This window comes from Sebastes fasciatus, chromosome 17, assembly GCF_043250625.1.
Source record: "Sebastes fasciatus isolate fSebFas1 chromosome 17, fSebFas1.pri, whole genome shotgun sequence".
In the NCBI taxonomy this organism is placed as follows: Eukaryota; Metazoa; Chordata; class Actinopteri; order Perciformes; family Sebastidae; genus Sebastes; species Sebastes fasciatus.
Genome location: NC_133811.1, coordinates 6,010,477 through 6,022,275, shown reverse-complemented (window position 1 = coordinate 6,022,275; position 11,799 = coordinate 6,010,477). Strand labels below are relative to the sequence as shown.

General features: G+C 38.9%; 2 protein-coding genes across 5 annotated transcripts in view; one reads left to right on the top strand and one right to left on the bottom strand.

Moving 5' to 3' along the window:
- Positions 1–307: 307 nt before the first annotated feature.
- Positions 308–11,799, bottom strand: part of rpl15 (ribosomal protein L15) — a 332,935-nt gene continuing 321,443 nt past the window's right edge. Inside the window, exons 1-4 of one of the 2 annotated variants that reach the window (XM_074614208.1) lie at positions 4,531–4,640; positions 2,773–2,954; positions 2,539–2,675; positions 308–658 (exon numbers count right to left, since the gene is read on the bottom strand). In XM_074614208.1, coding sequence (XP_074470309.1) covers positions 353–658; positions 2,539–2,675; positions 2,773–2,944 — 615 coding nt within the window. In that variant the 5' untranslated portion in view covers positions 2,945–2,954; positions 4,531–4,640 and the 3' untranslated portion in view covers positions 308–352. Of the gene's footprint in view, positions 659–2,538; positions 2,676–2,772; positions 2,955–4,530; positions 4,641–11,799 lie in introns of those variants that run through there. The other variant, XM_074614209.1, reaches the window with a different exon arrangement.
- On the top strand, positions 5,112–10,775 carry nkiras1 (NFKB inhibitor interacting Ras-like 1). Of its 3 annotated transcripts, XM_074613573.1 has the most exons (5): positions 5,112–5,240; positions 5,553–5,653; positions 5,899–6,140; positions 7,233–7,325; positions 7,968–8,104. In XM_074613573.1, the coding sequence occupies exons 2-4, from the start codon at positions 5,560–5,562 to the stop codon at positions 7,323–7,325; spliced, it is 429 nt and encodes a 142-aa protein (XP_074469674.1). In that variant the 5' UTR covers positions 5,112–5,240; positions 5,553–5,559; the 3' UTR covers positions 7,968–8,104. The 3 variants fall into 3 exon arrangements, with proteins under 3 accessions (XP_074469674.1, XP_074469673.1, XP_074469675.1); XM_074613572.1 differs by lacking the exon at positions 7,233–7,325 and having other exon boundaries at positions 7,968–10,775; XM_074613574.1 differs by lacking the exon at positions 7,233–7,325 and having other exon boundaries at positions 5,899–6,156; positions 7,968–8,139.

Below are 11,799 nucleotides of genomic sequence, written 5' to 3'. Positions count from 1 at the left end.
TGACCAATCAGAATAGAGTATTCAACAAAGCCGTGTAATAATTTGCATTAATAATCTGAACCTGCAGTTACTTGTAACTTAAGCTATCAAATAAATGTACTGGAGTAAAAAGCTCAATATTTACCTTTGAGATGTTGTGTTTTTTAGTGTAGAGTTTAAGTATAAAGTTGTATAAAATGGAAACACTCAGGTACTTCAACATGGTAAAATACTGTATGTGAGTCGATGCTTTAGTTACTTTCCAACCCCAAAAGAGCCCGTTTTGTTTAATATTCTAGCAGCTGAATGAAGCAGACGGCAGACAGGATTTTCACCATAAAAAGGTTTATTTGTTTAAATGTACAGGCGTGCTCTAACGATAGCGATGCAGCTGCAGGGTGTTGCGCCTCTTCCAGGCGGCACGGCGGGAGCCTCCGATGGTCAGGTGGAACTTGTGGCCCTTGCCCAGGCCTCGGCTCTTCTTTCCTGCAGATGTCAGGCCACGCATCTCTCTGTGCTTGTGCACAGCCTTTGTGATCCATTGGGTGTCTGGGTTGCGTCTGATGGCCTTGTGGAAGGTATCGACCAGAACCACCTCGAAGAACTTGTAGGTGGAGTCCTCGCCCACCCAGTAGGAGCTCAGCACTCGCAGGCCTCCGCAGTGACGCCCAGCACGCTCCTAGGAAATAAAAATATAGATATATTGAATGAAAATGGACTAAAAATCAATCCTATTAAATTAAGCAAATCAACACAAAGTAATATGGCTTCATCTTAAAAGCTGCAAAACCAACTTTGTGCTTTGGCGTCTCCCAGTGGCAGCAAGAAATGTTTAACATTCACCATCCTGAAATGTTATTTAAAAATAAAAAGGTGCTACCAGTAAACAGATTACATTCTTGTATTCACCAACCGTGCTGGTCTGGGATCACACTGTATAAAAAGGAACTGAGGCAGCAAATCCATGTTTAGTTTGAGTAGGAGACACCTTCACATTAATATTCAGTGAAATTGCCCCACAATGTGGATGCTCTTCATTTCACACCAGCAATAGGGCTGAACAATTTTGAAAAAATATCCAATTGCGATTATTTTGACTGATATTGAAATTTCGATATGATTTGCAATATTAGAGGGAATCATAATTTGTACATCTTCATTCTTGTTTTCATTGAATAACATTAAAATGATTATGGTGTGATTTTTGAGGGGATCTGTACCAAACAAAGATGGATTCTTAAGTCTGTAGAATATGATGTGTAGGCCAGGACATCTCTGCAGCACCACCATATTTAATTTAAAATGGTATTTTGACACACATTTCCCCTTAAACTACTACTGCACCTCCTGCGATTTGAAAAGTGCAAGGGGCCATATTGTGATTTCGACAAACTCGATTAATTTTGCAGCCCTAACCAGCTGTTGCAAGTTTAATTTGGGCAAATATGAAACAACTCCCATCAGTAGCGACTTGACGCTTATGTGAACTAAACTGATACCAGTCTTGACCTTGTACTTTTAAAATCACCATTTAGTCATGTTAAACATTGTGTTCAGTTTAAAAAAACTCCCTGCATTGTTACATCAGGATTGTTACCTTGTACTGTAAAGTTATTGCAATGCATTAGATACACTAAAGTGTTGATAAACAATGTGGATATGAGACAGTAGACCATTTCCCTCATAAGCATTTTGTCTGGTCATAGCAGGAAACCAATGTAACATTAACTATGTAGCACATTTCCAATTAAGTGTTCCAATAATTCCTGTCTGTGAGCCAGCACGAACAATACCAAGACCCTGAAACTGACGCACCTAAATCTTAGCTTTTCCTTTTAGTGACATGTCAAAAAATGTCTGAAAAACACTCATCAACACCATTCCTATTGAGGGTGAACTGTGGTGAAAATTTCAACATCAGCTCCATTCACTGATTCCAAATAACATTACAATTATATCCAAATAGGTATGCTGTGCTTCTTATTTTATGCAAAACCAAGTATGGGGTTTGGCCTTGTAGGAAATGGGGTGCACTATACAGAGCAGTTCTGAATAAGGTATTTCGACCAGGATTTTTGGGGCCGATCACAGATAGCTGGAAGCGGTACCAGCCGATCCGATCACAGGGTCCATTTGAAGCCATTTTTCTGCGCCGATCAACAAGCAATTCTGCTCCTCTGCTGTTAGTACAGGTGTGTCTGCTCGTCTCTCTCACTCTCCATTTAGACACAACCAAGCTAGTTATCGTCCTGATTCAGCCAAAGTTTCCAGGACACTTTAACACCTTTTAGCTGCTGTGACACAGCCACCATTAGAATCTATTGTAATCAGCATCAATAGAAATTGACTCATTAAGCTGTCCTAGACAATTCTGGAAATTTTATTAATCATGGAAAATATGTGCCAACATTTTAGCATTTGCAATCAGAATGGTGACACAAACAAATCCATTTCAGATGCAGTACACACTGTACATCTAAAGTTCGTCTGAAGCATTGTCAAAACAGCAAACATGTTTCTTCTGGCCTTAAAGCCACTGTCTAGTGAAGATGAACGTACCTCAGCAGTTGACTGCAAGCTGCGGGCAAACTTGATCTGGTTGACACCATGGTGCACTGGCTTGCCGTAGGTGGCACCCTTGGGCACAGGGCGTTTACGACCTCCACGACGCACGCGGACACGATATACGACGTAACCTATTTGAATAAAACAAAGACATGATTAGCAACTCAAGCATAGATGATGACAGATCACAAAGTGTGCAGGAGAACAAACTCTGGGTTCAACACTCACCCTGCTTGGCCTTGTAGCCCAGTCTACGGGCCTTGTCTGGTCTGGTGGGTCTAGGAGCCCGGTGGAGGTTGGACAGCTGACGGTACTGCCAGCAGCGGACGCGGAGGAGGAAGCGCATCACATCGGACTGCTTCTTGCGCCATAACTCCTGCATATACCTATATGCTCCCATGTTGACTTATCTGAAAAAAAGAAACATCAGTTTTTATAAGTTTGATGTCAATTTATACTAGGGCTGTCACCAACACCATTTTTTTGGACTTCGAAGCTTCGATGAGCAATATTTGAAGGTATTCGAAGCTTCGCTTTGCAGCGCGACGGACATGTTCTCTTTATCTGTTTCCATCTCCCCCGTTTCAAATGTTTACATTTTATTTATTACATCTACCCTACCTATTTTACAAGTGCAATTACCTCCGTTTACATTACATCTATTTTTACATTTTATACTTCTAGTGTAACTTCTGTTTATATTTATCTATTACATCTACTTTACCTGTTTTATTTGCTTTATAACTGTGTGTGTTACCTGTTATATGTTTTATCTGCCTCGTTTAATCTTGTCAAGTATTTGTTTTAAAGCACTGACCAGAAGTGGCAACTGAATTGCGTTGTATTTAATACAATGACAATAAAGCTTTCTATTCTATTCAGCGCCACACACAACCACCTCTACACAACAAGCGGCAATATCTGTCTGAGAATAACAAATAATTAATGTTAATATGAATTGTGGGATTATTCCTTATTTCATGGGGTATTTAAGGATTTATACAAGAATATAACACATATATAAAAAAACAAAAAAACAAAGCATTCAAATACTGACTTGTCAACTACCATGACAATGGTTGAAGGATTTGGGTCAGACCTAGTTCATAGCTTGTTGATGTCTAATAATGGTGCAATTAAATACCCAATATAGGAGTAATACTGGACAAAGTGCAGCCAGCATCTGCAGTTCAATCTATAACAACATGAGACTCAAGCTGAGCAACATTATTAATACAGAAAACAAGGAGTTTCAGTCATGTGCCATGTGAAAGTCTCCAAGCAAATAGATGGACTAGCTGCTGCTTTGCTCAGGTTAAAAAGTGACTGTTTTAGATCAATCAGTTTGGAACCCCTGACTCTCAACAGCACATGGTTCAAGACCCCTGGATCTCCATTCATTATACAGTAGTGACACCAGTCTGTTTAAATGTTTCCAGCCATGATTTAATGCCTCACTAACCTCTAAACCAGCGTGATTACAAACACAACGGTATGGCGACCCAGATGTCTATCATATTAAAGCATAGGTTGGAGATGTCTAACTTGAAGTAGTAAAGATGTCCATGCTGGTTAGGACTGCTGGCTAAAAGTGAAGCTAACGTTAGCATGCTAGTGTTAGCCGCCAAACGTCCGCTTCACCAGAGTGTTGTTAACATTAAAGTTACCACAGAAATCACTCATTATAAATGGGACAAACAAAGCAACGACTCTGTTAACGTTACACAAATGTGAAGACAGCGTGTTAACAACATATTAGCGTCATACTGCGGCCGGCAGACTCAATGGTCCGACTGCATCTCAACACCATCAGGTTATATAGCTATAATCAGTGTTTTAACAATGTTAGTCAGAAAATAATCAAGTGGTAGAAGTACGTTATTAAGTCGCTACACAATGTCCTAAGTTAAACAGTCAGATGGAAGGACATTCATAATGATTTTTATGGATTACGTTTTGTACAAAGGTATAGAAACACTCGCTTACATGATGGCGTACCAGCCGGAAAGAGAGAGCGTCATTACCCAGCATGCCTTATGAAAACGACGATGACGTATTTCCTCCGTTGTGCTCATGGGAAATGTAGTCTTCGTTTTTTTTTGTTTTTGTTTTTTTCTACACTTTTGATGATACTTTTGTTGTAATTTGCAAGTTCTTCGTGTTTGTAAATTGTTTTCATGCTTTTTGGTTTATAGTAGTGGTATTATTATGATTAATGATAATAATAATAATTTTAATAATAATGTGGTGGTATTATTATTATTATTATTATTATTAGTAGTAGTATTATTATAGTTGTGGTATTATTCTTTTTATTATTATTATTATAGTATTATTATTATTATTATTATTATTATTATTATAGTAGTGGTATTATTAATATATTATTATTATTATTATGGTGGTGGTGTTATAATTATATGATTATTATTATTATAGTAGTGGTATTATTATGATTCATAATAATAATAATAATAATAATAATAATAATAATAATAATGTGGTGGTATCATTATTATTGTTATTGTTATTGTTATTATTATTATTATTTTCTTTTTCATTTTTTCTAATGAGCTCGGTCGCGCATGCGCAGTGACATCATAAGACTCAGCGCTAGCAGCAGAGCAGGATGGATTTGCTGGTTGTGATGCTGCGTCTAAAGACTTGATAGACAGCTACTTCTCCTCCTGATTCAAGTAAGAAACATTAGCCGAATATACCAGCAACTAACACAGAGTGGTTCGCAACTAGATCAACGTGATTCGTGTGTTTAAATCAGCTCCATGTCGCAGAATGAGCTGCTCCGTCTACTAGCCTGTTAGCTACTGCAGCTGAGCTACACAACAGCAGTCTGTCACAGAGAGGAGACATCATTCAGGACAGAATCACAGCAGTCTGGGAGCTGTCTCATAGGAGCTCTTGATGGTGTTAATGTCATCATAGCATGTCTAATATATATATCATATGAGATCATAAACACTGTGACCTTGTGTGCTCATACATTGCAGGCTCGACATGGGAAAAGGCTGTAAAGTTGTGGTGTGTGGCCAGGCAGCAGTTGGGAAAACTGCCATCCTAGAGCACCTGCTGTATGGAAATCACTCTGTAGGTAAGTACTGAACTTATTTATGATGACATCAGTCATGAGAAAATAACATAGCTGCACTATTATACACACACAGGTCAAATTATGGGTTCATATAGGAGGCTTTTGTGGCTCTATTCTAGTGCACCGTGCTCTGGTTCTGGAGCTCTCATTGATATTTATTATAATGGTTTCCCTTGAGCTGAATACTGATTGACTCCCTGGTTTGCTGAAAATCTCTTCTTGTTGTGTTGTCTTGTATTCCCCAGGCTCGGAGTCCAGTGAGACTCAGGAGGACGTGTACGTGGCTTCAGTGGAAACTGACCGTGGTGTGAAGGAACAGCTGAGGCTTTATGACACCAAAGGCCTCCACGATGGGCAAGACCTCCCCAAACACTACTACTCAGTGGCCGACGGCTTCGTACTCGTCTACAGCGTCGACAGCGTGGAGTCCTTCAAGAAGGTGGACGTTCTGAAGAAGGAAATCGACAAGTCCAGAGATAAGAAAGAGGTGCGGCGGGTTCAAAGTATGCTTTAATGACCAGTAATAATATGTGCTGTCCTCTCTCCTCTCTCTCTTATCTCTGTCACAAAATGTATTGCTGCCTTTTATATTTGCAAACATCCACACCGTGTAGAACATCTTAGCTAACAACCCTTACTCTATTTTCAGTTCATTTTCAGGTTGTGTTGTAGCTCTACAGCTGTGCATTGTTCTACCACCTGGATACATCATGTTGTGGCAGTAAAAGCTGTGAACAAATATAATTAGGACATAAAGGGGAACTGAAACACTACATAAAGATACGAGAAGGCTAAGCTTCCCAGTTTGAGAAAATATAATTTGCATTTATTCAGATGGTTTAACTACCTTTGCATGTCGGCCCTCACAAATTGAGGATGTGCCTGCAGCAGAGAGGCAGACAACTTATTGACACAATAGATTTTTATTTAGTATGTAGAAATAAAGCAACATGATGGAAACCAGTAAAAATACTTTTTTAAGAGGTAAAGTTGTTTGCAACACTCATTGTTGCATTCCCAAAACTTTTTTTTTCTGCACACCTTGTGTCGAGATAGATATGTCAACTCTAGCTATTTAACATGACGCATAGAAGTCTCATGAGAAATGGAAGCTAGTAGCAGTTATGACGATAACCCAGACTGCACAAAGTTAGCACTTCTTGCAGTTCCTGTAGTTTGCTGTGCATATCCCAAACTATCTACAGCCAGCACGGGCTAATATGACATGTAATGTTAGCATGCATGAAATGACTGCTGTTTATTGTCATCGTTGTGCAAAAATATCCACTCATGAGAAACTATGTAAATACAGGAAAGTAGTACTTATAAAAATACAGGGCTCTGATTAGATCATTAGATACTAACAGTTAAATCTGAAGGTGTCCTTCTTGGGATGTTTCACACATTAGTTTTGCTGTTCATGCACAAATCTTTGCATAAGCTCTCAGTCATTCTGGTTTGTTTGCGATATAGTTGTTGTAAGTTGTCTGTTATATTTATCTGTTAGATGGCTGTGTTGAATACTCGATTCTGATTGGTCAATCACAGCGTTCTGCAGTCTGTAATTTCTCTATAACAGATCGTTGCTATGTATAACAGACCGTTGCTATGGGCACAGCGTTGGTGTCGGACTCTGGAGGACAGTTTTTGTGTCAAAATATGGATTTCTTAAGTAAGTAGCCGTGTAATAAGCGGGATAATGTACAGTTAGCCGGTCATTGTTGTGAAAGAATTCCCTTAATCCCTTCTGCATCCCGATGCTAAGCAGAGGGGTGCAGCATCGCCCTGTCAGGGATTCTTTCACCGGCTTGCTGTACATTAGCCCTTACGTATCTGCACACCGTGCACAAGATGTATGATTGCAAATTGGGCTTTTTTTACTGTCCAAAAAGTATAAAAAAAAATCCACTAAAGATTTAAAGACCTTTTGTTCCACATTCTACTGAATTTTGACAATTACCCAACATTTTAACGTCTGTTTGTGCCTTCTGTATTTCTTGAGGAGCTAGAAAAACAGCCACGCTCTAAGCTTGATCACAAAGCAATTTAACTTCTGCATTTAAAGTGGTGTATGAGGCTAAGAAGTTGGATTATCTGGTTTTGTTCTTGCAGGAGCATACATTGTTCCAATTTATGTGAAAATAATACCGTGTTTTCAGCCAACATCAATAATAAAACTGGCTGAAAAGCAAGGCCATATTAAATCTAAATTATAAATAGATTATTGTGTCAAGTTCTCTCCATACAGTAAAGTGCATCCTGTACCATCTTAAATCTTAAAAAAATGTAATTGGATTTGGTGTGTTGTTCTCAGGTGACAGTAATAGTGCTGGGGAATAAGACGGACCTGCGTGAGCGTCGTCAGGTGGACCAGGAGGTGGCGCAGCAGTGGGCGCGAGGCGAGAAGGTGAAGCTGTGGGAGGTGAGCGTCACCGAACGCAACTCCCTCATTGAACCCTTCACGCAGTTGACCAGCCGCCTCACACAACCTCAGAGCAAGTCGACCTTCCCTCTGCCGGGACGCAAGAGCAAAGGCACTCCGTCCAACGACATCTGAACCTCTGAGGATCCCCCTCGCTCCTCTCTGCTCTTTTCAGTAGGCTGCGTTCACCTCAGATGAGAATAACGAGACATGGACAGGTCTTTAGTTTAGCAATATAACTTTGGTTGCTTCTGTGTAAATTTGACCATTTTACACACATTCATTCAATTATAAACAGTGTTAACATCATTTTCAGGGGACACGTTCAACATGTTGGGAAATATTTTCTTTCTTTCTGAGAGTTAAATGAGAAGATCGATATCAAACTCAAGTGTGTATGGTACGTATCTTCTCATCTCTCGTACAGAAAGAAAGCAAATTTCTCAACGTGTTTACTAATCCAATGAGGATACATGTTGTATTTCATCTGTCGCCAGTAACACCTCTTATTTTGTACAGCGTGCTCAACACTTTAGCGTGTAGCCAATCAGTTTTTCTTTAAAAACTTAGCACTTTAGTACCAAAGATTTAACACAACCCAAACACAGATCTTGTGGATTTACACTTTACACAGTACGTTATGTTCCTTTTCAAGTGAAATGTGCATACCGTTCCAAGTTAAAGGAATACTTCACCCTCAAAATGATCATTTGTATATCAGTTACTCACCGTGTGTTACCTTGAGTTCTTGAAGAAAACGTAGTTTTTCTCTCATGCCTCCACGGTGAACGGAGAATCCTACAACAGAGAAAATTCTTGATGAAATTAAGTAAATGGGGGGCCGTGTTTAACAACAGCAAAACTATATCAAAACATCTGTTTAACTCTCACACAACTCCTGCAATATAATCCAAGTCTCATTTCGTATGCTCCCTACTTCCCAAACACATGCATGTTCTCTAAAATCGGACTATTTAAAACACTTCTGCATAAACAGTCTCACTCTTGCAAAGACGCGCTACTCATTCGTTCGCGTACTGTTTATGCTGAAGTGTTTTAGATATTAAAGGGGATCTTATGTAAGAATCAGAAATTGCTTGTTAACAGTGACACGTGTGGCCGCTAAGTCAACGACAGTAAGCATCCTGTTGCTCATGCTAGCTCTATGTAGACGCAAGCGAGCATCGGTCAAAACAGTGAGGCGACACAGGAGACTGAAGGTGATTGACAGCTAAAACCACAATATCACTGTACAGTATATGTCACATGCTTGTAGCAGTAATGTTAGCTTACCTGTCCAGTAGGAATTTTTCCAACTCGGGGTCTTTTTCGATACCCAAAACCAAACGAAGGTCCCTCCATGAATCGAAGACCCGGCCGATGTTGATCCTAATTTCTCCCCCGACGTCGGTCACATTCCTGTTTTGCAAGACTGGCTTGGATTTTCCAGGAATTCTTTCCCGCATTCTTCACGTTAAAAGCAATCTACAGGCTGATAGAGGAAACCCAGAAAGTTGCGGAAGGTCTCATTTTTTAGGTTAGGTTACAACCTGTTCACACATTGGCAATAAAAAAACAATTAAAAAACATCTATACATGTAAAAAGTTACATACAGTCCATTTAAGGTTTTAGCGAAGATATAGTTTTCCTGTTGTTAAACGCGGACTAATCTCATACGAGGAGGCATGCGAGAAATACAGTTTTCTTCAAGAATTCAAGGTAACGCGGTGAGTAATTGATATACAAATGATCATTTTGAGGGGGGAAGTATTCCTTTACATGTTAAATTTTTCAAGTCTATTTTATGTTAAAACAATACTCACATGTCCATATGTACATTGGTCGCTGTAATCCATCCTCTTTATCCCAAGAGATCTCAATCTAGAGCTACTACAATGAACACCATGTTCATTGGTTGGTGGACAAAATCCGCAAAATCCACTTAATTTTTCTAATTCAGACTATTCGCTTCGGTGAAAGCATTTTTGCACCAAATAAACATTGGATTTGCGTTAGTAAGGGATCTCTTCATAACGAGTGTGGATGACTCTTTCAACATACATATGGGCTTGTTGTATAAAGACAGACTTGAGAAATGTGAAAGCTGTGGCGCCAAACTCTGACTTCTCGAGATAAGCTTGTAAATGCTGAAGTCTAGCAGTATTTTCAGACAGGAATTGTATCTATAATGTTATTTCCCATCTGATGTGAATGCAGCCAGCATGAATCCCCGTCCTCTAGCAGGACTCAGCTAGCCTTCGTCCAGTCCATCTCATATATATCCAGTACGGCCTGGCAGCAATAATACTCCTGGTGCTGCCTTTTACTTGTGATGTAAGAGTTCGTAATGTCTGTCCGGCGTTTGTTGCACTCCCGTTGTCGTCCAGCCTGTGTAATCCAATAGGGCTACTAGTGAACGTCTTAACAGTAGAAATGTCAGTGTTGAGAGGAAATATTTATTTTTTAACTAATTTATTTTTGTCACTTTAATGAGCCACATTCCTTGACTTTTTGAAACAATGTGAAGGATGAGCTGCGCTGTTTTCTGTGTCCTCAATGTCTCAAAGTAATAATGTTTAATGTGCTGCTAGTAGAAACAGAGTTAGTGAGACTGTAAATGTGCGAAACCTAAATTATTCTCTGCTCTGTAACTCTTGTCTTAAGATGCACTGAATAAAATGTAGCTTCTTCATATTTAATCCGATCAAGTTTTTTATTTTGGTGGTATTTTCCCATAGACTGTATATAAGGATCCCTTGTTTTACACAAACTTCCTGCAGTTATTGTGTTCACTATTTGGGTTAATTGTACTGTTTATCAGTTGTTCTGTTCTGTTTTTGTTATGCATTGAATATAATATGAAATATCCATAAATATGTCACTTAGTATAGGGAAATAACAAAAATTAATTGATAAAAATGGAGGTGATGAAAATGCTTTTGGTTTGAAAAATGAAGCCATAAAAATGGATGTGAAATGAAAAATAGAGTGAAAAATTATCAAGTGATTTGATCAACTTAAAGCCGATTTGACTATAACAGTCGTGATATGATGAAAAAAGAGCCATAATTCATCATTTTCACCATCTCACATTCATCATTCACAACATAAAATTGACATTTATCATTTAAGGAAAGAGGCCTCAAGGGAGGAAATAACAAAAAGTAACTGAAGACATTAGTGATATATGCTTATGAATTATTAATGGAAGTGATGAAAATGTATGTGAATTGAAAAATAGAGTGATAAACTGTCAATTGATTTGATAAACTTGATTGACATTTTATTTGAAATTTAATTCTGCATGAGTACTTTTACTTCAGTAAAATTTTGAATTCAGGACTTTTACTAGTAGAGTATTTACACTATGGTATTGGTACTTTTACTTAAGTAAAAGATCTGAGTACTTCTTCCACCACTACGATTGAGACCACAAACTCATGTTTACAATGTTTACTGAGGTAATAAATCAAGAGAGAAGTAGGCTCATTTTCTCATTGACTTCTACACGATCAGACTTCTGTTAACAACCAGAGGAGTCGCCCCCTGCTGGCTGTTAGAACGAATGCAAGTTTAAGGCACTTCTGCATTGGCTTTGCACTATACACCCATGACAATGTTTCCACTGAGAAGAACAACATCATTATTAAGTATGCAGACGACACAGCCGTCCTCGGCCTCATCCAGGGTGGGGTGGAGTCCGCATACAGGGAACAGGTCATA

What these genes read in the sequence shown, in the direction of transcription:
- nkiras1 (XM_074613572.1), top strand. Translation starts at nt 5,560, where the DNA reads ATGGGAAAAGGCTGTAAAGTTGTGGTGTGTGGCCAGGCAGCAGTTGGG. An exon ending in GTATGGAAATCACTCTGTAG is followed by an intron (nt 5,654 to 5,898) that starts GTAAGTACTGAA and finishes TGTATTCCCCAG; the next exon opens with GCTCGGAGTCCAGTGAGACT. An exon ending in AGTCCAGAGATAAGAAAGAG is followed by an intron (nt 6,141 to 7,967) that starts GTGCGGCGGGTT and finishes TGTTGTTCTCAG; the next exon opens with GTGACAGTAATAGTGCTGGG.